This window comes from Rhincodon typus, chromosome 32 (genome assembly GCF_021869965.1).
Source record: "Rhincodon typus isolate 14 chromosome 32, sRhiTyp1.1, whole genome shotgun sequence".
In the NCBI taxonomy this organism is placed as follows: domain Eukaryota; kingdom Metazoa; phylum Chordata; class Chondrichthyes; order Orectolobiformes; family Rhincodontidae; genus Rhincodon; species Rhincodon typus.
The window spans coordinates 1,898,474-1,924,042 of record NC_063363.1 but is presented as its reverse complement, the minus strand read 5'-3'; the positions used below and the strand labels follow the sequence as shown (position 1 = coordinate 1,924,042).

Below are 25,569 nucleotides of genomic sequence, written 5' to 3'. Positions count from 1 at the left end.
GGGATTCGAACCTGGGTCCCCAGAACATTAACTAGGTCTCTGGATTAACAGTCCAATGATAATACCACTAGGCCATCACCTCCCCTTTTAAATTGATTATGTGGACCTCTTAACCAAGCGGAGTATTTGATCAACTAGCACATGCTTGGTCCCAAAGGTGCCGAGTTAATAAAATATTTGTAAACAACAAGGACCCCAAAACTGAACCCTGCAGAACCCAATTTGACTTAGCTTTCCAGTCACAAGAAACAGCCCTTTACCATTACCGGCTGTTTCTTGCCACTCAGCCAATTCTGGATCCAATTAACCAAATTTCCTTGGATTCCATGGGCTCTTACCTTCGTTATTAGTCTCCCAAATGCGACCTTATTAGAAGCCTTGCCGAAGTTCAATTAGACTATATTGTCTCAAAAACTTTAGACTGCATCAAAAGCATTGCCCTCATCCATACATCTGGTTACCTCTGAGAAATTCAATCTAGTTGGTTAGCCATAACCTCCCCTTAACAAAACAATACTGACTTTTCTTGATTAATCCCTGCCTCTCCAAGTGCAGGTTAATTCTGCTCCTCAGAATTGCTTCAAACTGACCTGCCTGTTATGTCCTGGCTTATCCCTTGCTCCCTTCCTGAATAACGGTACCATACTGGCTGTCCTCCAGTCCTCTGGCACCTCTCCTGGGGCTACAGAGGATTTGAAAATTATTGCCAGTGCCCCTGCTGTTTCCTTCCTTGCCTCACTCAACAACCTGGGAAACATTTCATCCAGTCCAGGAGATTTATGTACTTTTCAGCTTGCTAAACCACTTAGGACCTCCTCTCAGTATATGCTAACTTGTTTAAGTAAATCACAGTCCTTCTCCTTGATTTCTACACCCACAGTGTCCCTCTCACTAGTGAACTTAGCTGACTCCATGCACAAATTATCACTGTGGCCCTTAACGACACCTACTCTTTACTTAGTTATCCTTTTACCCCTAACGTACTTGTAAAATACTTGGGATTTTCCTTTATTTTACCTGCCATTATTCTTTCAAGCCCCTTTTTTGTTCTCAATTTCCTTTTAAAGTTTCTCCTCGCCCATCCATATTCCTCAGGGGCTTCTGTTGTTTCGAGCCCTCAGTGTTTGCCTTAAGCCTCCCTTTTCCTTTATGTCTAATCCTGTACATCTCTTGATATACACGGCTCACAGAATTTGTTGGTGGCACCCTTTTGTCTTTATTGGAACATGCTGGCCCCGTATGCTCCCTATTTCCTTCTTGAATGTGTCCCACTGTTCTGACACAGATTTACCTAAAAGTATCTGCTCACAGCCCATTCTGACCAAATCACATCTGATCTTACTAAAAATTGGCCATTGCTGAATTGAGAACTTTGAATTCTTTTGCCCCAAGTGCTCTACCTGATTTCAAGGAGCAGTTGGATAATGTTTTAGCTTCAACTGCTTCCTGTGGTAGTAAATTCCCGACTCCCTACTCTGGGCGAAGAAATTTCTCATCTCAGTCCTAAATGTTTACCACATATCCTTAGACTGTCACCTTTGACTCTGGACTCCCTAGTCATTGGGAACATCCTTCCTGCATCTATACTATCTAGCCGGCTGTTAAATTTAATAGATTTCGGAGATGCCTCTCATTCTTCTAAATTCCACAGAACAGAGCAGAATCAAAATTGATTCAACATCTCTTCCTATACCAGTCCTCGCACCCCAGTAATCTACCTGGTAAACCTTTCCTGCATTCCCTCAATAACAAGAACATCCTTCCTTGGATGAGAAGATCAAAATTGCACACAATACTCCAGGTGTGGTCTCACCAAGGCCCTGTATAATTACAGCAAGACATCCTGTTCCTATACTTAAATCCTCTCGCTTTGAAAGCCAACATATCATTTGCCTTCTTTGCCATCTACTGCACGTGCATGCTTACTTTCAGTAATTGGTGTACAAGGATACCCAGGTCCCATTGCACATTCCCCCCTCTCAGCTTATAACCATTCAGATAATAATTGCCTTCCGGTTTTTTTCTCCTGAAGTGGATAACCTCACATTTATCCACATTATACTCCAGCCAGTCTTCTATCCATCTACATTACTCTGCAATTCCACACGCTTTATGTTTTGCTTAATCTTACGCTTAATCTTTTGCATGGCTTCATTGAAAGCCTTCTAAAAATCCACAACAGACAGCAAGCTAATCAGGCTATAGTTTCCCATTTTTGCATCCCCCATTTCTTGAATACAGGGTTTGTTACAGTCAATAGAACCTTTCCTGAATCTAAGACCTTAAGATAAAGTCCACCTGGACCAGGTGACTTGTCAGCCTGCAGCTCCATTAGTTTGCTTAATGCCATTTCCCTCATGATTGTAATTGTATTGCATTCCTGTCTCTCTTCAATCTTCTAATTTACAGATATTACTGCCATTTTTCTGTACCCACAATAGTGAAGACACATCAAAATATTTGTTCACTTCATCCGTTACCTTATTAACTAATATTAACGTCCATTCTCAATCTTCAGAGGGCCAACACTCATTTTACTTAGTTTTTTCTTTTTTTAAATATACGTAGAAATTCTTGCTAACCACTTTTTACAGTTCTAGTTAGTTTTCTTTCATAGTAATATCTTTCTCTTGATTAACATTTTGATCATTCACTGCCTTTATACTTTGACAAATCATCTAATTTGATCATCTTTGCACAACTATATGCTTCTTCCTGAAATCCGACGCTTGCCGTAATTTGTTTAGATAACCACGAATGGTGCATTCTCCCTTTCAAATTTTTATTTATTGTTGGTATTTAGAGTATTCTGAAATATTCCCCCAAATGTCTGCTACTGTATCTCTATTGATCTATTCCCCGATAGTATCTGGTATTAGTATTCCAGTTCATATCAGCTAGCTCAGTTTTCATGCTAATATAGTTCCCCTAATTTAGATTAAATTACTAGCCTTAGAGTCGATTTTCTCCCTTTTAAACTGGATGCAAAATGCAATCACATTGTGGCTGTCGTTACCATTGTCATTGTCTTAACTCTGACGTGATTAATTAGTCCTGTCTCACTACACAATACCAAGTTTAATATAACTTGCTCTCTTATCAATTCCAAAATGTGCTACTTTAAGAAACTCTCTTGAATGCATTCCATAAATTCCAAACTATTACTGCCAAACTGAATTATCCAGTCTACGCGTAGGTTAAAGTCATTCATGATTATTGGCCATCCCTTTATCACAAGCATCTGATACTTCTTCTTGTATGTTACATCCCACATTGTGGTTACTGTTCAGGGGCCTGTTGACCATTCCCAGTACTGACTTGTTTCCCCTAATATTCTTCATTATCACCTAAACTGATACTACATCCTGACCTCCTGAACAATGGTATAATAGTTAGAGATGACCAATACTACTCCTTGATTAACAATGCCATCTCTCCTCCTCACTTCCAATTTTTCTTCAATGTCATAGATCCCTCAAACTTCAGGACCTAATCTTTAACATCATGAAGAGATAGTAAGAACTGCTGATGCTGGAGTCAGAGGTAACACAGTGTGGAACTGGAGGAGCACAGCAGGCCAGGTAGCTCCAGAGGAGCAGGAATGTTGCCGTTTCGGGTTGGTTCTGAAGAAGGGTCCCAACCCGAAACGTCAACTTTAACATCGTGAAGTTATGTCTCCATGATAGCTATGACATCATATTTATTTATTGTGTTACCTACTCATTTACTTTGTTATGCTATGTACACTCAGATACACACCTTTTAGTTTTGTCTTTTATGTTATCTTTGCAACTTCTAGTCTTGACTGTTGGTTTATCCCTAGGTTTTTCTTTTTGTCTCTGCTCCTTACTGGCATTCTTTGACCCTTATTTCCCATATTAATTATCCTGTCTTAGTTTATCTCTACACTTTGATTTATCTCATCTTTCCACATTTGATCCCTTACCCCGAATATTTAGTTTAAAATACTCTCTAATTCCCTCGATTTCTGAACAGAATAACACTGGCTCCAGCAATGGTTCAGATAACGACCGTCCCAGTGGTACAGTCTCCACTTTTTCCACATCTAGTGCAAATGGCCGACAAATAGGTACCCACTTCTGCCACACCATCTATGAACCACATATTAATATCCCTAAATTTATGTACCCTACACCAATGGCTTAATTAATAATCCAGAGAGGTCCTACTTTTCAACTTAAATGCCTAGTTCACAATACTGTCTATGCAGAATATTTTTCCTAGTTCTGCCTATGTCATTGGTATCTACATGGACTACGAACACTGTTCCTCCTCTCTCCCACTACAAGTTATTCGTTATTTACATGAATGATCTGGATGTGAATGTACAACGCATGATTAGTAAATTTGCAGATGATACAAAATTAGGAGGTATCGTTGATAGCGAGGGAAGTTATCAAAAATTACACATGGGGAAGTGGGCTGAAGATTGGCGAATGCAATTCAATACAGATAAGTATGAGGTGTTGCTCTTTGGAAAGTCAATCCAAGGTAGGACTTACACAGGAAATGATAAGGTCCTGGGGAGTGTTGTGGATCAGAGGGACCTAGGAGTACAAGTACATAGTTCACTGAAAGCAGCACAACAGGTGGACAAGGTGGTGAAGAAGGCATGTAGCATGCTGGCCTTCATTGGTCAAGGCAGTGAGTATGGGAGTTGGGACGTTATGTTACAGTTGTATAAGTCGTTGGTGAGGCCGCACTTGGAGTATTGAGTACAGTTTTGGTCACCCTGTTATAGGAAAGACATAGTTAAACTGGAAAGTGTGCAAAGAAGATTTACGAGGATGCTGCTAGGACGAGTAGGCCTGAGTTATAGGGAGAAGTTGGCCAGGATAGGACTTTATTCCTTGGAACATAGGAGAATGAGGTGACCTTACTGAAGTGCATAAAATGATGAGGGGCATAGATAGGATGAAGGCATATAGACTTTTATTCCCAGGGATGGGGAATTGAAAAGTAGAGGGTGTAGGTTTAAGGTGAGAGGGGAAAGATTTAAGAAGGACCTGAAGGCCAACTTCTTCACACAGACAGTGGTGCATATATGGAATGGGCTGCCAGAGAAAGTGGTTGAGGCAACATTTAAAAAACATTTGGACAGGTACATGGATGGGAAGGGTTGAAGAGGGATATGGACCAAATGCAGGCAATTGGAATTAGGTGAGCGGGCACATGGTCAGCATGGACCAGTTTGGGCTGAAGGGCCTGTTTCCATGCCGTATTACTCTATGACTCTAATTTACTCCACAGTCTTGAGGAGATCTCCCAAATCTTGGCACTGGGCAGGCAACATAGCCTTTTCTCATTTCACAAGACCAAGATCCAAAAGTGGACTATTCCCAAACAACACGGATCCAGAAAACTGGGATCATTAAAATGTCATGAACAAGTACAGAAACTCATCAAAAAGGCTAATGGAATACCTTTAGATGACTAGAAACCCCTAACATTCCCACTGACTGGGAGTCCGGATCATAGGCTAAACATTACAGCCAGAACTTTCAGGAGTGAAAGTTGCAATGACACTGACATGTGAAGGACATCACAAATTTAAAATACACTGTGGCAAGTGGAAATGATGCTGGATTGATGGCTAACTTTAACCTGTGTTGACAGATTTCTGTTAACAAAAAGGATATGGAATAAAGACAGCAGTGTGGAGAGATGTCACAGATCAGCCATAATCTGAGCAACGAACAGGTTCAAGGCTAATGGGTTTAGTATTGTACCTGCCTGAGGATTAACTGAAGCACTATAGCCTAGTTAAAATTTCTTGCCTCCTCCCTGTGTCCATTTATACTCCGAGTTAGAACACTACTCCAATTTGCTTTAAAACAATGCTCCAGTTACAATCTTATAAAAGTCTCTTTTGGTAAAGTACATTGTTTTCTCTTGCATAATTCTTACATCTTCTCTTTCCAGCAATAACTAAATAATTTTCACGTGGTTATTGATTTGCTGATTAGAAGATAAAAAAATCTTTATGTTGCCTACGATCATCTTTCTACATTTTAATGGCATCAATTAGATTCCCATTAATACCGTATTCCAGTTTAAAAAAAAGTCATTTACGCTCTAATCACACTTTTTTTACATTCTGGAGAATATCTGCTTTGCCTTTCAGTGCTCTAATGGGCCTTCCAAAATAGGATTTTCAGAGCCTTGTACAAGACTCAAAGCTGTGTCAAATGAGGAATCTGTACAAAATCCACATCTCTTGCTTGCTTTTTATATTCAGGACACTAAACCCAGCATCTCATTTGGTCTGTTCCATATGATTCTTGAGAACTCACTGTTCAGGAAATCCCACTTGAATTCTTCCCCAATATGTAGAATGTCATTTCTCTACTTTTTAAAGATTCACTGACATGACATGAGCATCACCAACTGACCCAGTCTTTACTGCCTGTCCCTAGTTGCCTTTGAGAAGGTGGAGGTGAGCTGCCTTCTTGAACCACTACAGTCCACATAATGCAGGTAGAACCACAATACCCTTAGGGAGGGAATTCCAGGATTCTGACCCAGCAACTCTGAAGAAACAGTGATATGCATCCAGGTCAGGATGGTGAGTGGTTTGGACTGGAACTAGTAGATGGTGGTGCTCCCATGTGCTCTGCTACCCTTGTCCTTCTAGAAGGTAGTGGTCATGGGTTTGGAAGGTGCTGTCTTAGGAACCTTGAACATCAGCGCTTCATGCAGATAGTACACACTGCTGCTACTGAGCGTCAGTGGTGGAGGGACTGAATGTTTGTGGATATGATGCTAACCAAGCGGACTGCTTTGTCCTGGATGGTGTCAAGCTTCTTGAGCGTTGTTGAAACAGCACCCATCCAGGGAAATGGGGTGTATTCCGTTGTACTTCTGACTTTTGCCTTGTAAATGATGGACAGGCTTTAGGGAGTCAGGAGGTGAGTTGTGCTCTGGGAGATTCCTAGCCTCTTACCTGCCCTTGTAACTACAGTATTGATAATGGCTAGTTCATAGTTCAGTATCTGGTCAATGGTAACCCCTAGAGTTTTGATAGTGGGGAATTCAGTGATGATGGCACCATTGCATATCAAGGGGTGATGATTCAATTCTCTCTTTGTGGAAATACTCATTGCCTTGCACTTGCATGGTACAAATTCTACTTGCATTTGAACATGGACTGCTTTTGTACAAGTACCTATTTGTAACAGTCCTTTAACATTACAAAAAATGTTAAATCCAAAAATCTCAAGTTTGCAACTGTGCTACATTCTTACGTTTTTCGTTCAGAGACTGTCTGGGCTACCAGTTCATAGATCTGGGCACCATCAGTTGATGTTGAGATGACAAAGAAAGCCTTGTTATCTGTAACAGACAAGAGAAAATGGTCAGTGAACAAGTAACAAGTAAACATTTCTCAGCTTGCCCTTTCCAATTCCTGTAACCAGGATGTGAAGATCATGCTGACAAAGAAGGGAAAAGTCACGAGTTCTTGATGGTGGCTATCGAATCAGAAGGTCACTCAGCCCCTTAATCTGTTGCATATTCAATTAAATTTAAAGGATGTGTTTTTTTTAAATCTACTACAGTTTTGACTGTGGACTGAAATATTCAAAAACCAAAGATTGTTGAAGGATTGCTGCACTTTCTAAAAGCAAGTAACTTGATACACATTGCAAGTACTTGTTCAAACAGTCATGAAAGCCTAGATACAGATAAGCTGGAGCCGGGGGACTATATACGAATAGACATTTGGCTGATGACAAGTAGTTATTGGTCTATGGACTAATGACCAGTTACAAATGAAGATGAAGGGTCTAGGCCCGAAACATCAGCCTTCCTGCTCCTATGATGCTGCTTGGCCTGCTGTGTTCATCCAGTTCTACACTTTGTTATCACAAATGACAAAAGCCTCCTGCCCGCCAACAATGTGTGGCTGGCTCCTAGGTAGCTGAACAGCTTGGGGATGTAAATTCTTGGGTTAAGCAATTTCACCTCCACAAGGACAGGAGCTGACTCTTCTCTGCAATAAAAACCACCTTAAGCTTGAAGAAAGACAGTTTTTATTTTTCCCTTAGCAAGCTATGACTCTTAACCAGTAAGCCAGAGACTTTATAAGCATGAACCAGCCACCTGCATCTTCTACAAGCAAATGGAAGTATCTAGAGAAGGTGAATAAAGGTACAGCGGACCCTAACGAGACAAAAGGACCATTTCCACGAACCCTGTGAACAGGGAGCACTAAACTGCCCTCCCTGCCTTTCTCTCTTCCCTTCGCAACTATGTGATTATCTTTTTCCTACCTGTGTATGTACATACATGCGTATGCATGTGCATGCCTATGCATGTGTGTAGTAGTTAAAACTTAACCAGCTGTTAATTCATCAATGGTTCATAACTGTTTATCTATTTATTTACAATAAATTGTAAGTACAGAAACCTGGTCTTTGTTTTCTGTCAACCCCTGTCTGAAAGACTGATGAATTCTGCAATTTTTTTTTCAAATCTTGGTTACTTTTGTCATGACTCCAAGATTAGCAGAGCTTGATTTGCAGTGCACTATACCACTGGAGCGTAATATAGATAACAGCTGATCTGTAATTTAACTCCATAATCCTCACGCAAGCAAAATAAAGTTTCATCAATCTCAGTTCTGAAACCTCCAGGTGACCTTAAAGCTTTGACAGCTTTCTTCAGGGACAGTGTTCCAATTTTCACTCTCCTTTATGTGAGAATGCTTCCTGACATCACACTTGAACTACCTGGCTAAATTCTTCCCCAGACCAGAAAAAAAAACTTCTTTCTATCTGTCTGATCAAATTCTTTAATCATATTAAACACCTTAATTACATCAATCTTCTAAACCTGAGAGAATACAAACCTAGGCTACTCAATTTAGCCTTGTAAGCTAGTTCTTCAATCTGGAAAGGTATTGGGATTACATTGTTTCAATAACAGCACACAAGTTAAATAAGACGTCACCTGGCAAATGCTGAGGAATTCATTACAATGATCAATGTATACCTTAAATAGAGGCATACCAAGTATATTCCTAATTAGTGAACTTCTGACTACAATTGCATCTCCCTAACCTCCAGCATTAATTTCTTTCTATCCAATAGTATCAGAGTGTTGACCTGGATAGGTGAATGGGCTGACCTGTTGCGACTTCCCGCACAAGCACAGCAGACAGCTTGATGATGGGGCTGAAGATGTGTTTAGTATCTGCGTTGGCAGCAAGGTTCTTACTGTGACATTTCAACACCAGTCGCTCATCCTGCTTCTGGGACAGAACCAGGATATCCTCCAACAGCAGCGTGTAGAGATCTGGAGATAATGGAAGGGTTGAACATCAATGATAATGGTGTAATTCTCAACGTCAACATTGTCCTCCTTTGAGAAAATTATAAACTTTCAGAACTGTGCAGCAAAATATATATCCAAACTCAATTTGTCAAACTCTTGTTCTAAATCAACTTCAGAATGAAAATACATACACAGTCCTTTGAACATCTAAGCATTTACGTAATAAACCAATATTTCTGTTGATCGGTGCTTCAAACAGACACGGAAATCAGGAACTCTGTTCTGACACTTCAGAATCAGGGTGAAGGCACTGAGACCCAGTCACAATAGCCTCTACTAGTTACAACTTCCCTATCCACTAGGTAATAGAACCAATAAAGTTCATAAGAAATAGGGGTAGAATTATGCCATTCAGCCCATAGGAGAATAGGCAAAGAAATGGCAGATTACAACATGGGAAAGTGTGAGGTCATGCACTTTGGTAAGAAGAATAAAAGCATGGACTATTTTTTAAATAGGGAGAAAATTCAGAAGTCTGAAGTGCAAAGAGACTTGGGAGTTCTAGTCCAGGATTCTCTCAAACTAAACTTGCAGGTTGAGTCAGTAATTAGGAAGGCAAATGCAACTTTGGCATTTATTTTGAGAGGACTTGAATATAAAAGCAGTGATGTACTTCTGAGGCTCTAGCCAGGCCACATTTGTAGTATTGCATGCAGTTTTGGGCCCCATATCTCAGGAAAGATGTATTGGCCCTACGGCGGGTTCAGAGGAGGTTCACGAGAATGGTCCCAGGAATGGAAAGCTTAACATTTGAGGAACATTTGAGGACTCTGGGTCTATACTCATTGGAGTTTAGAAGGATGAGGGGGATCTAACTGAAACTTACAGAATACTGAATGGCCTGGACAGAGTGGATGTTGGGAAGATGTTTCCATTGGTAGGAGAGACTAGGGCCCGAGGACACAGCCTTAGAGTAAAGGGAAGACCTCTTAGAACAGATATAAGGAGAAACATCTTTAGCCAGAGAGTGGTGAATCTTTGGAATTCACTGCCACAGAAAGCTGTGGAGGCCAGATCGTTGAGTACATTTAAGATGGAAATAGATAGGTTCTTGATTGTCAAAGGGATCAAGGGTAACAGGGAAAAAGTGAGAGAATGGTGTTGAGAAACTGATCAGTCATGATTGAATGGTGGAGCAGACTCAATGGCCTGAATGGCCTAATTTCTGCTCCTATGTCTTATGGTCTTATCAAGTATGCTCCACCATTCGATCATGCTCCTCACCCCCATTTTTCTGCATTCTCCCCATAACCCTTCAACCCATTACCAATTAAAAATCTGTCTAACTCCTCCTTAAATTTCCTCACTGTCCCAGCATCCACTGCACTTTGGGGTAGCAAATTCTACAGATTCACCACTCTTTGGAAGAAGTAGTTTCTCCTCAACTGTTTTAAATTTGCTATCCTTTATCCTAAGACTATGACCCCTCATCCTAGAATGCTCCACAAGAGGAAACATTTGCTCCACAAGAGGAAACATCTGCTCCACGTCTATTTTATCTATACCTTTCTTCATCTTAAATACCTCAATTTGATCTCCTCTCATTCTTCTAAATTTTAGAGAATATTGGCCGATCTGTTCAATCTCTGTTCATCTCTGGGATCAATCTAGTAAACCTCTTCTGATCTGCCTCCAATGCCACCACCTCCTTCCTCAAATAAGGGGACCAAAACTGTGCACAATACTCCAGGTCACATTGCAGGCACAACAGGCTGACTAGCCTTATTCTATGCTATAACAATTCTATGATGCTGTGATTCTCTTATGCTCAATGCAGCATTGTACAACAAGCCTAGTGGCTGATCAGCTGTTCATACCAAGGCTCAGTTATGTTTCTCAGTGAAATTCAGGGGAATTCTTATCCTGAAATACCCGAGACACAGGAACATGAACCTTTGCCTGGAGACAGTTGCACACCTTTGTTTAATTAGTATCTTAGAGATAGAGGCAGGAGAATACAACTGAGCCAGGCACCTCAGCTCAAGTTATCAGGAAGAAGAATTGTTATGGGTACATTAGAGGTAGAAAACTTAGAGCCTCCTTAATAGTAGTTATACTGTTGGACTGAGCATTAAACAAGGAATAATAGCAAAGGCAACGTAGAAATCATGGGGAAATTAATCTCTATACATAGACTGGATAAATCACATTGGCAAAACTGGACTAGAAGTTGAGCTTGCAGTATGTGTTTGTGACAGTTTCTTGGAGAAATCTGTTATAGAATCAACTCGGGGCAAAACTCTTTAGGTTTACGGTTGAGTGATGAGGTTAATGATTGCTTAGTAATATCATAATCAAAGATCCCCTGTGGATTAGGTGGTCATAATTTATCTGAATTCCATCTCATGTTTGAGAGCAACAGATTAGCACCCAAATCAAAAATCTTAAATTTAAGCAATGCCAAAGTTACAGGTATGAAAGAACAGTTAGCAAATATATTCATAAATATGAAATAGTAAACAGGAGAAATATGTAAATAAATTATTTAAATTTGCAATAAAAATGTTTCATTAAAAACAAAAACGTGGGAGAAAAATCACTCTGTGGTCCACTACTGTATGGAAAAACAGTATTTGAGCAAATACTGTTTTTCAGATGTTCAAAGAATAATAGAAAGCCTGAAGATTCAGGAGTTTTAGAAACCACAAAAGGGTGATCAAAAAATGAATGTAAAAGAAAAAAGTGAAAGGGGTGTGACTGAGCCAGGAGTACAAAAGAAACTGGAAGAACTTTTACAAGAGTATAGAAAGGAAATTAGCTGAATTAATCTTGCTTCTTTAGAGACAGAGATGAGGGACCATGAGGAAAGGGCATAGTATGCCACACAAGTATTGTGTGCCTGTTTTTATAGAAGACAAATTATATAGCAGAAATGAATTCAAGCAATTAAAATCTGCAGAAAAAAACTGGAGAAACTTAAGGAACTAAAATCTCCAGGCCACAATGACTTAAATCCTGGGTTTCAAAAGAGATAGTTGCAGAAATAGTGACACACAAGTTCTGATTTTTAAAAATTCCCTAGATTCTAAGACAGTCCTAAGAGATTAGAGTCAGCAAGTGCATCATTACTCAAGGAGAGAGAGATAACAGGAAACTACTGGTCAGTTGGCTTGAATCAATCATCAGGAATATGCTGAAATCACTTATTAGCAAATCTCAACAATGCCCTTCAAAAAAAAATCAGTGTGATCAGACAATGTCAGCAAGGTTTTACAAAAGGAAGACCATGTTTGAAAAATTTGATAGCATTTCTTCAGGACTGTACCAAGGTGTGGACAAAGTAAATGACAAAAAACTGTCTCCATTGGTGGAATGATTATGAAACAGTGAGCATAGATTTAAGATAACTGTTGAAAGTGACAGCAACACAAGGAAAAAATTCTTCACACAATGAGTGGTTAGGATCTGAATGCTCTATCTGACAGTGTGGTGAAGACAGGCTTGATCAAGGTATTTAGGGGGCAATTGGGTTATTATCTAAAAAGGAAGAATGTGTAGGGCTATGAAGATCAGCACTGAGAAAAGAATGGAGAAGTTGGGATTGTTTTCTGAGGGGGATGGAGAGAGTAGGCAGGGAGAAACCATTCCAGCCTGTAAAGGGATCAAGGACAAAGGGCTACAGATTTCAGAAGTACTTTGTAAAAGAAGCAAATGAGGAAGAAAAAATCTTTTCACACAACAAGCAGTTGGGTCTGGAATGCACTGCTTGGAAGTGCTTGGGGGCAGCTTCAGATGAAGCATTTAAGAGGACACTTGTTGGTGATTGAAATGAAACAATGCGCAGAGGTACAGAGAGATTGCAGTAGAATAGCACCAAGTCAAGATGCAGACACAATGGGCTAAATGGCCTCCTCTTGTGCTGAAACAATTCTCTGATTCCATCTTCATATTGTAATGTTGCTTTTACTCACCGATTGTCTTGTCTTTATTTACTCGCCAGGTTAGAGGCCCTTCATGAATCATGTTCCGCTTTGTAAGGTCCAGATTCTTAAACAAAAGAAGTAATTACAAGTTATTACACTAAATGCAAAGAGGATCTTCACTTGGTCATCAGTCATTTTGTAACAGGTTCATGGCCCTCACAGATCCACCCCATTACCTTCAATTATTGAGGAAGGTTTTTTTTCGCCAGTCACTCACCCGAAATTCCTCAATCAGTGGGTAATCTGACTGCTTGAGGCTGGAAAGGTCCAGGCGACGCTGGTAATCTTCCAATCGCTGACAGAAAGAAATAAGCTATTAACTTCTACAAAGTAACGCTGACAGAAACTAACAATCACAAAATAACAGCTCTCCTACTCTCCTTCCCAGCCTAGCCCTAAAAGCAACATAATTTCAAGTTTGAATGACAGTCAGCTAATTATTCTTTGGCAAACAAGACAGTGCCTCACAAATCTCAGGCTCCTTTACTCAATTCCTTCTGTCCTCAGCATCATGTTACTGGTTCAGAGCTGAGCAATCACACAAGAATCACTGGGTGTTATTAATAATTCAGGCAGACAATAACCAGCCAAGAACGGGTGACAGTGGAGGCAGGGAAAGCAAATAATTCAACTAGAAGCAAACTAAACATTAGTGACTGTATCAGAGACCTCTGGAAACTGCCACTGGTAGAACAGTTCATGGGTTTTTGGCTATGAAATTATTCTCACTTAGAAGGTTGGAGCCAGTCTCATAAAACCATGTGCTAACATCGATAGATAGCGTAATCACAATTCAAGTGAAGCCAGCAAGTGAGCAGGGTATTGTTGCAAAATTGTGTACAGTACTTGTGAATTAGAAGGCAGGAAGTTAGAATTTGTTTGTAAAAATGATGGGGTGGGGTGGCGGGTGGGGGGCAGGCAGGGAAGAGTGCATAGTTCCTTGAAGAGGTGATGTGCTTTTCTAAACTTGGAGACTTAAATGAAAATGTGTCTGTAAGCAGCTGAAGAGGTACAGAAGTGCTGAGATTGAAAGATGTATCAATTAGCTGTGTGATTGGAAACCTTAGGCTCGTTTTGATGTTTTGGCAACTAGCTTGAAGATCAGTCAATTAATTTAAACCAAACACTAAGATTGAAAACCAATTGAATTTAAACTTGATGGTTTTGACAACCTCGGACCAATCCTATTATAAGAAAATTGACAAGTCATCAGGGGTATATACGAAGGTTTATGAAAATTGGTGTGAGAGCAAACTGCCATCTGAAAAGTAAAATATCTGGCTGTCACAGAAATCTCTAAACTCTCTGAGAAAGCACCATCTATTCATAAAGGTACCACGCACTAGTTGCTAAGATCCCTGACAGAAGAATTCACAGAGAAAACAGTCCTGACAGAAGGATCAGCGGAGAAGGCAAAGAACATTGCGGAAGACTTAACCTGGCTGTACTTTTAAGAGTCTAAGTTTTAATTTATTTTCTTATTACTTTGGTTTATATATGTGGGGCTGGTATTTATTGGAACAGCATACCATGAGAATTTTGTTCTGTTCAGCAATAGTTAGTAGTTAAAGGGGAATTCTTCAGTTTGTTAGTAGTTCTGTTAATTTGTTCACTGTTAGGGTTAACTAAATAAATTGTTACTTGTTGCTTATAAAGAGTATATCAGGGTATTTCTTTCATTTAACCACTCATTTTTAACAGATTAGGCGAGGTGAGGTGAACTTCTCTAGGTGTTTTGGGTTTAATTATTAGAAGGGGACCTCTACTCCCGCCATAACAGATTGGGGGCTTGTGTTTCAATTTTAGTTATCACAGGGCTTGACCTCCCCTTCCTAACAGTATAAAGTCACTGAATTTGTTCTCTAATATGACACTTTTTTATAGTTTTGAGTTGATGCACTGTAAGTTATCTTATAAGAATCCTTAGATTTTGGGCAAGGCCCAGACAATTGAAAAACTGCCAATCTGTCCGATCTCATTTCATCATTTAGTAATTTCATTACTAAAATTCTCCAGACCATGCAACATCTGGCAAATCTCCTCTGTACTCTCTTCAATGTAGTCACAGCGCTCCTATATGTGTATTCCAGAACTGGGCACAATACTCTAACCGTGCCCTTGCCTCTCTGCTCAAACTACATGCCTCGGTAAATAAAGGCAAGTATCCAAAATGCTTTCTCAACCACTTTATCCACCTGTCCTGCTACCTTAAGGAACCGATATACACACATACCAAGGTCCCTCTGGATCAAGGTGCTTCCCAGGGTCTTGCCTTGCCTTGTTTGTCCTGCCCAAGTATCACCTCACATTTATCTGGGTTGAATTCCATTTGCCACTGATCAGCACATCTGACCAGCTTGTCTATATCCTCCTGTAATCTAAAGCTATCTTCCTCACTATCACCTCAACAATTGTCATCATCTGAGATATTACTGATTAATTTAGGGTTGCACGGTGGCTCAGTGGTTAGCACTGCTGCCTCACAGCACCAGGGACCTGGGTTCAAGTCCACCCTTGGCTGACTAACTGTGTGGAATTTGCATGTTCTCCCCGTGTCTGCGTGGGTTTCCTCTGGGTGCTCAGGTTTCCTCCCACAATCCAAAGATATGCAGGCTCGGTGGATTGGCCATGCTAAATTGCCCATAAAGTTCAGGGATGTGTAGATTAGGTGGGTTATACGGGAATGGCTCCAAGGGTCGGTGTGGACTTTTTGGGCCGAAGGGTCTGTTTCCACACTGTAGGGGTTCTATAAAAAAAATCTCCTACATTCAACTCTAATTCATTTATACATGACCACAAACAGCAAGGGCCCCAATACAGACCCTGCAGAATCCTGATGGGTGTGAGCTTTCAGTCACACAAACACCCCTTGACCATCACCCTCTGCTTCCTGCCACTCAGCCAACTCTGGATCCAATTAGCCAAATTTTCTTGTATCCCATGGGCTCTTACCTTCACTATCAGTCACCCATGTGGGTCCTCACCAAAAGCCTTGTGGAAGTCCAAGTAGACTATGGTGAATGCATTACCTTCATCCGCACATCTGGTTACCTCTTTGAAAAATTCAGTCAAGTTGGTCAAACATGACCTCCCGTTAACATAACCATGCTGACTATGTTTGATTAATACCTGCCTCTCCAAGTGCAGATTACTTCTGTCTCTCAGAATTGTTTCTAATAGTTTCCCCACCAGAGGTTACAGTGACTGGTCTGTAGTTTCCAGATTTATTTCTTCTTCCCTTCTTGAATAATGGTATCATATTGGCTGTTATCCAGTCCTCTGGCACCTCTCCTATGGCCAGAGAGGATTTGAAAATTATTGCCAGTGCCCCTGCTATTTTATCCCAGGCCTCACTCAGCAGCCTGGGATGCAAATGGTTTACAGGAGATATGAGAAAGAATTTTTTTTTTTTTTTTTTTTTTTTTAAACCCAGAGGTTGGCAGATATATGGAACGTGCTGCCTGAGAGTGTAGAGGAGGCAGATAAGAAGCATCTGGATGAGCAATTAAAACTCCACGGCATAGGTGGCTACGGACCAAGTGCCAGTAAATGGGATTAGTGTGGTTTGGTGTCTGTTGGTCAGCATAGACATGGTGGGCCAAAGGGCCTGTTTCTATGTTGTATAACTCTCTGTGATATTTCCCCAGGCCTTGGAGATTTATCTATTTTTAAGCCCACCAAACCACTCGGAATATCCTCTGCGGAATTCTTTACCATAGAGCGCTGTCAAAACTGGATAAATATACGTCAGGCCGAGATAGACAGATTTTTAATCATAAATGAATTAAGAGTTACATGGAAAAGGCAGGAGTTGAGGAGCATTATCAGATCAGCCTTGAGCTCACTGAACGAGAATACCCAATGGGCTTACTAGTCTACTTCTTGTCCACTGTCATGGGCTTGAAGTGATGTGGATGTCACTGGCAAGCCCAACATTTGTTGCCAACCATCAATTATCCTCAAATTGAGTGGCTTTTTGCACGATTTGCACCATTTCAGAGTGCAGTTAAAGGTCAATCACATTGCTGTGGATGGGGAGTCAGACGTAGGCCAGACTAGGCAAGGACTGACAGTAGATTCTCTTCCCTAAAAAGACATTAATGAACTAGATGGGGGTTTTTATAACAAACGGTAATGGTCATATGTTCATTGTTAGTAAGATTAACTTTTAGTTCCAGATTTATTGCACACTTTTAGTTTAAGTCAGTTCCCACCAGTTAGGCTCCTATGGAAATCAAACTGCACACTCACCATCTCTGTGCAGGGAATGGACAAATACTAAGAGCTTTCTCTGTCGAAATACTGACCTGTTTATTCTCAGCTTCCTTCACAGCCTGATTCACAAAATTCAGAATCTGCCGACAACATTCTGCAGCTTTCTTCACCTTCTTTTTCTCTTCATGCTGCTCTGGATCTAAGGATAAGGAGACCTGGCCCATTAAGGAAAAGACTTTCATCCTTCTCCAGGGAATTAAGCATAAAGTTTAAATGAAACTACTTTAGAAATGAAGTTACAAAGAGCATCAGGTTTAACCTTAGCAGTTCAGTATTAGGATGAATTTATGAGATGCAAATTAGCTGATGAAGTGTCTTCAAACCTTAAAGAACAAAAATGCAGAGGCTCTCCATGTTTTTAAAGGATTATCAGCTACACACTAATTGCATGAGACTTAGCAATGCCATTGCAGACACCACACCCACATACATAAGATAGAATTCGGATGGAGTCCTGTGCCTGTGCTTAGTTGCACAAGCCTGCTTTCACCTTTCTTCACGTCAATACATTGTCCTATACCCCAACTAAACAATGTCAGCAAAATGAAACACAGATTATCACAACCATGCACAATTCAGTTTAATTTCCTCGAATTTCTCATTCCTCTTCCTCCTTTGATGATGTGCTACACTCCCATTGTACAATCCCATCATTCTGACATTTTCATGACTATTCCAGATCTGGAATCTGGCACTTCAATCTAAGTCATTCCGAGGTCCTCTGCCCGTCTAACTACAGAAGACCTTTACCTGTGTTTTTAGCAATATTCTCCAGAAGCAGCGGGTATTTTGTCAGCCTCTGCATCTCAGTGGGGATGATGTCTTTTAGCTGCAATCTTCGGCACTGTGGATTACTCTGTGCCTCCTGCAATAGATCACATCATCTTTAAGATGAATCACTGCTCTTCCTATGTGGCATTATCAACCCGGTTCATCAGTCACTGCCCCTTTATAAATCTTGTAACTCCCTTCCTGTGACCCACTCCCATCGACTTCCCCATTCAACCGCATACCTTCTATGCTCTGACACTCTGTCGAATTACATTGTTCCATTGCCTGCAGAAAATTAATCGCAGAGATTATCGCAGATCCTTTGCCCCATATTCTCTGTCATAAATCTTCCTCACTTGATCAACACAGCTTGGTAATGGTCAAGAAAGAAAGGAGTGTTTGATGAGGCCAGTATAGAGGGACCTCTACTCTGTATCTAAGCTTGCACTGTACCTGACCTAGGAGTGTTTGATATGGAGAGTGTAGAGGAAACTTCATTCTGCATCTAACCCATACTGCACCTGCCTTGAGTGTGTTTGGGGACTTGTCCTGCTGTCTTATTAATACCTAGCATTTCAAACCCTTCTCATGCCTTGCAGTTAGGATTTGGAGGCTCTCACTTGAATGATTGCCTGGAATCTTGCATCTTTCTTCTGTTTTGATTTGATGAGTTCCAGGGCAAATGGCTGATTACTGCAGAAAGTGGCAGCAGCTCGTTTAAACTTCTCCTCTTCAGAACAGCTGAACTAGAAAAATCAATCAGGATTTATTCAGACAGGCAGCAAACATGAACCAGTTAACAGTACAAAAATGTCAATTCCATACAAGGCAAAATTCACAATCTTAGAAAAGGGATCGTTTAGCATTTTTTTGAGATTTGGACAAGGATGACAAGACTGGTATTTAGGTTATGGTTAGAAATTGCTGATCCCTAATTAACCAAAGGGAGAGATACCTCCTTATTAAAACATTACAGACCATGTGGTGACTCTTGGGAAGAGAACCCAAAGCCTTTGACCCTGGGATAATTACAAATGGGTAACAGATGCTTAAATCAGATTGACGTTAAATGTGGAAGAAAATCAGAATTAATGTTGTTGATGGTGGACATCACAGGTTGCACATATGCAGTAAGTTCCAAAGTGTACACTGTATATGGTACACACTACAGCCAAAGTGAGCTAATGCTAGAGGGGTAGGGTACAGAGCCAATAGAAAATGCATGAATCACCTGTGTCCTAAAGTGTTTTGACAATGCTCTTGCATTTGTCCAGTGTTCTGTCACCCTCCTGACCCAGAGCCTTTAGCTGATGGAAGGCTTTGAGGGAGTCAGTAGTGAGGCTCTTGTCTGTCCTCCAGCCTCTGACCTAATCCCTAGCCCTAACACTTTAATCTAGTGTTGATCCTGTTAAACCCACGGCAAACAATGACTCTTAAGATGTCAACAATTGGGACTTATTGATTGAGATAACAAGGTGTAGAGCTGGATGAACACAGCAGACCAAGCAGCATCAGAGGAGTAGGAAAGCTGACGTTTCGGGTCTGGACCCTTCTTCAGAAAATTTTATTGATTGGTGTCCATGGAAGTCACACAGACAGTTGGACTGTCTATCTAATGGTCAAATGTTCCTTTCCACCTGAGACAAAGTCTGGATATTATCCTGATTGTGATACAGAATGTTAGGAGCTGCTACTGGAGGAATTGTGAATCAAACTAAATATTGTGCAATCACCAGTGGATAATTCTCTCCTAGAACGATGGAGGAGAAATCACTAATAGAACAATTAGACACGGTTAAGCTTAGGACACTGCTCTGAGCAACCTCTACAGAGATGTCCTGGGGCTAAGACAATTGACCTCCAACAATCTCAACCATCTATGACTCCAACACCAGAGGGTTATCTTTTGCAGACAAATTGATCTCTTTCAACTTCAGTTAGGACTGGTAACACAAAGTATTTACGGTCCAACTGGAATGTTACGTAGCCCTGACTTCTACATGTTTTAATATGAATCTGTTAATGTTCAGCAACTGAATCCAGATATTTCAGTCACTGTAGAAGAGTTGTTTCAGCGGTGTTCTGCAGTTCTTCATTCAGTAAGGTTCCATGCAACCTCTTCTCAAGGTTAACACAGATAGACTTACCCAGCTCAGCAAGTCTTCTCCAATCTGATCAACCACAAAGTTTTCATTCCTTTTCCAGACTTTTCTCATCTGTTCATTTAATGAAACTGGAAAAATAAACAGAGCTCAGAATATCAAACATTTGATCCAATTTTTCCCAATTTTCAAGGTGTTTCAAGGAATTAAAGTAGGAGGCATGATTGGGAAATTTGCAGAAATAACAAAAATTGGTCAGACAGTCGACGCAGAAGCAAATGGAGAGCAAGTGCAGGGTGATAGCAATGGTTTGGTTGAGTGGACAGGAAAGTAGTAAATGTAATTCAATCCAGGAAAGAGTGAGGTTATATACTTGGGGAGGGCAAACAAAGCAAGAGGATATTGACAGGAGGAATAGAAGTGAGTTGGTGTGCCTGTCCACAGATCCCTAACGGTGGCAGGACAGGCAGATTAGGTGGTGAAGACGACAAATGGGATGGATCCCTTCACGAATGAGGTGCTGAATACAAAAGCAGGGATGTAATACTGGATCTGTACAAGACAGATTAGACCACAGCTGGTTTTGCATACACAGTTCTCACCAGATCATAGAAAGAACATCACAATTTCATGTACTTAAATGCATGCAAAATACAATACAAATGAGCTTGTAGCACAGTTTAAAATTGGCAGGTATGATGTTCTGGGAGGGGAGCCTAGCAGGGAAGATGGTGGAGCAGCAATGGCAGGAGTTTCTGAGGCTAATTTGAAAGGCATAGCAGAAATTTGTCACAAGGAAGAAGAAACATACTAAAGGGAAGATGAAGCAACCATGGCTGACAAGGGAAGTCAGAGACAACATAAAAGCAAAAGCAAGCAATGCGGTGAAAATTAGTGAGAACCAGAGGATTGGAAAGCCTTTAAAAACCAGCAGAGGATAACTAAAAAAAAAAGACAGCATGGGAAGATGAAATATGAGGGTAAACTAGCTAGTAATAAAAAAAACTCGTCGTCTTTTATAAGATAACAAAAACAGAAAGGCAAGAGTGGACATTGGACCACTGGAAATGAGGCTGGAGAACAAGTAATGGGGAACAAAAAGAACTAAATAGGTAAAATGCATTAGTTTTCATGGTGGAAGACACCAGCAGAATACCAGAACTTCAAAAGTCAGAGGGCAGAGACAAGTGTAGCGGTCATCACAACAGAGAAAGTGATGAGGAAGCTGAAAGGTCTAAAGGTGGATAAATCACCCAGACTGGATGCACCAGACCTCAGAGTTCTGAAGAAGATAGCTGAGGAGATTGTAAAGGCATTTGTATGATCTTTCAGGAAACACTGGAGTTAGGGAGGGCCCCAGAGAACTGGAAAATGGCTAATGTAACATCGTGGTTAAGAAGGAAGATAGACAGATAATAGAAAATTATGGGCTGGCTAGCCTGCCTCAGTCATTGGTAAGATTTTAGAGTCCATTAATAAAAACGAGATTGCATGGTAATTAGAAATGCATTGTAAAACAGGGCTGAGTCAGCACAGCTTCATCAAGGGGAAAATCACAACTGACATATCTGTTAGAATTCTTTGAGGAGGTATTGAGCAAGTTAGTAAAAGGACAGCCAGTGAATGTGATCTATTTGGATTTCCTTATGGCCTTTGATAAGGTGCTGCACAGGAGGCTGCTAAATAAGAGCCCATCGTGTTAGGGACAAGGCACTGGCATGGATAGAGGATTGACTGACTAGCAGAAGGCAGAGAGTAAGGATAAAGGGGTCTTTTTCAGAATGACAGCCAGTGACTACTGGAGTTCCACGGAGGTCAGTTTGGGACCACAACTATTCATATTATACATTAAAGAACTGGACGAAGGAACTGAGGGCATTATTGCTAATTTTGCAGATGACACAAAGATAGGTGGAGGGACAGGTTGTATTGAGGAATCTGGGAGTCTGCAGAAGGACTTAGGCAGGCTAGGAGAGTTGGCAAAAAAGTGGTAGATGAAATACAATGTGGGAAAGTGTGAGGTTATGCATTTTGGTTGGAAGAATAGAGGCATAGACAATTTTCTAAATGGGAAAGACTTCAGAAATCTGAGGCACAAAGGGTCTTGGGAATCCTAGGTCATGATTCTGTTAAGGTTAACATGCAGGTTCAGTTGGCAATTAGGAAGGCAAACACAATGTTGGCATTCATTTCAAGAGGACTAGGATACAAGGTCAGAAGTTACACTACACCAGCACCTCCACATCTAGAACAAAAGAGCAGAAATGTACTGCTGAGGCTGTATGAGGCTCTGATCAGACCACATTTGGAACAAGGAAAGATGCGCTAGTGTTAGAGGGGGTCCAGAAGAGTTTTACAAGCACGATCCCAGGATGACGGGCTAGTCATATAAGGAGCAGTCAAGCACTCTGGTTCGGAACTCGATTGAAACTTACAGAATTCTCAGAGGCCTGGATTGAGTGGACGTGGAGAAGATATTTCCACAAGTAGGAGAGACTAGGAGGTTGCCAAGTCATTGAGCGTATTTAAGAGAAAGATAGATAGACTCTTGATTAGTAAAGGGATCAAGAGCGAGGGGGAGCAAGCAGGATAATGGGATTGGGAAAGAAATCAGCCATGATCGAATTGCAGAGGAGACCCAATGGGCCAAATGGTCTAATTCTACTCCTATATCTTATGGCTATGAGATTGCAGATTGTGTCAGAATATGACACTGCTGTTGTTGACAGCCCACAGCGCCTCAAGGATGCCCAGACTTGAGCTGTTAGATCTGTTTTAAGTCTGTCCCATTTAGCACGGTGATAGCGCTAAGGAACACGATGAAGGTTATTCTCAATGTGAAGGTAACACTAGCGCATCATTCCTTAGATACAGGGCGCAAAACTGCTCACAATATTCCTACTGTGGTCTGATCGGATCAGATCATCTGCCACTTTTTTGCCCACTCTCCTAGCCTGCCTAAGTCCTTCTGCAGACTTCCAGATTCCTCAACACAACCTGTCCCTCCACCTATCTTCGTGTCATATGCAAACTTAGCAATAATGCCCTCGGTTCCTTCATCCAAACCTTTAATGCATAACGTGACTAGGACCTCATCTCAAGCACTGTGCACTGCTCATTCTTACCAATACTGTCATGGATAGATGTATTAGTGCCAGGCAAGCTGATGAGGATAAGGTCAAGTATGTTTTACCCTCTTGTTAGTTCCCTCAGCAGATCCAATCCAATAGCAATGTCCTTTAGGACTCGAGCAGCTTGGCCAGTTATGCTGCATCCAAACCAATCCTGGCATTGGGCATTGAAATCCCCACCCAGAGTACATTCTGTGCCATTGTCACCCTCAGAGATCCTTCCAAGTGTTGTTCAACAAGTTCATCAGCTATGGGACGCATTAGGTGGTAATCAGCAGGAGGTTTCCTTCCTGGCTAACCTGATGCCATGACAGTTCATGGTATCTGAAGTAAATGATCATGAATCCCGGGGCCACACCCATTTGACTGTGTGTCACTGTGCCACCACTTCTGCCAGTAAGGATGGCACTGTGATGCTAGCAAACGGGCTGTGTTTGCACAGTCCCACAGAGATGTGTTTGAAGTCTGAAATAACTTTAATTACCAGTTACCATGGCAGTCAACTAGAAAATCAATCCCGCTCAATTTCAATCGTTTTACGGGTTGTCTATTTAGGGCTATAATGAGGTCTATTTTCTTCTCTCAGAAGGTGTGAACCTTTGGAACCTTCTACACCAGAGGGTTGTGGATGACCAGTCACTATGTTTAAGGTTGACAGCAACAGATAGACGGGATTTTTTGGACACTAAAGGGATCAGGAATTATGAAGGTGAGGTGGGAAAGTTGTATGGAGGTCAAGAATCAGCCATGATCCTATTAAACAGCAGGCTTGAGGTGCCCATATGATGCATTCCTGCTTCTATTTCATATGTTCCTGGAACGGCTACAAGTCCCTTCACAACCCTGACTTACTGTGAAGCTGCAGAATTTCATCGAGGTTGGAAAATATGCTCCTCACTTCTGCTGCTGGTAAGCTGCTATCTCGTATCATCTTCTGGTAAAAGATTACATCCAGAACTTTCAGCATTCGGATGTGAGCACGTTCAGTGTTGAAAAGTTCTACCAAATTATCAGAGGCAAAAATACAAATTGGCGATTAGAGAGATAAATTGTAGAGTAGAATCCATAGTACACTCTCACATGATTTCCTAAAATCATTTTAGAGAACACTGTGCACAGTGACAAAAACAGAAACTGCTTGAAAGACTCAGCATCTGCGGAGAGAAAACAGAAGTAACATTTCAGGTCCAGTGATCCTTCTTTGGTCCAGCAATTTTGGTTTTTGTTTCTGATTTCCACGGTCTGCAGTTCTTTTGGTTTTTTTATGTACCGTGCACAGTGAGGTCCACTGTACTCACTCCTTTGCCTCTTCTTCATCTAACCCCCTGCAACCTCTCCATACTTGGCTGATCCTAATAAGCCCCATAACTCTACTGTCACTATGATCCCCAATCACAAAACAGATCCCCCACAAACCAGAGATGTTCCCAGCTCCACTCAGCCACAAAACACTCCTGGCATTACACTCCCAAAAACCCAGAAAGCTCAAGGTGATTTCCAGCCTACTCCAAGCTCATACACCTTCCACCCACCTTCCCCTGACTCCCACTGCCTCAAGGCACTCCCTACGCACCCAGCAGCCGCCCAAACTCAAAAGAGAAGTCAGACAACCCTGACTGTCTTACCGTTAATAACTTCTTGCCGCTTGATCTCATGTGGTTTCAGGCCAGATAGGATGTCCTGGCTCACCAGTTGCTGCCAATTAGCTGCGTCCTGCTCCACATCTGACAGGTGCATTTGATCTTCATCTGTCTGAGCCAGGCACTGGCTTTGAGAAGTTGGCTCAGTCCAAGCTCCATAACCATGACCATCCATTCTGAAAAAAACCCAACACAAACATTACAATCAATATGGTAATTCCAAAGTCACACAGCCCTCTCGGAGAAAAAATCTCCCTCATCACGCTCCTGAAAGGATAACTCCTAATTTTTAAATTATTTCAGCTAGCGCAGCTTTCATGCTCACATACAGTGACAGACCTGTCCCCACCGGTACTGTCCCCCAGTGTACTAC

General features: G+C 41.2%; 1 protein-coding gene across 1 annotated transcript in view; it reads right to left on the bottom strand.

Annotated features, from left to right (window-relative positions):
• The window catches only part of LOC109910615 (rho guanine nucleotide exchange factor 12), a 127,213-nt gene that overhangs the window by 12,960 nt on the left and 88,684 nt on the right, over nt 1-25,569 (bottom strand). Inside the window, exons 13-22 of the mRNA XM_048615346.1 lie at nt 25,182-25,372; nt 24,409-24,555; nt 20,471-20,556; nt 18,944-19,069; nt 18,303-18,417; nt 17,585-17,691; nt 13,495-13,572; nt 13,266-13,341; nt 9,148-9,315; nt 7,266-7,353 (exon numbers count right to left, since the gene is read on the bottom strand). Of these exons, the coding sequence (XP_048471303.1) occupies nt 7,266-7,353; nt 9,148-9,315; nt 13,266-13,341; nt 13,495-13,572; nt 17,585-17,691; nt 18,303-18,417; nt 18,944-19,069; nt 20,471-20,556; nt 24,409-24,555; nt 25,182-25,372 (1,182 nt within the window). The remainder of the gene's footprint in view (nt 1-7,265; nt 7,354-9,147; nt 9,316-13,265; nt 13,342-13,494; nt 13,573-17,584; nt 17,692-18,302; nt 18,418-18,943; nt 19,070-20,470; nt 20,557-24,408; nt 24,556-25,181; nt 25,373-25,569) is intronic.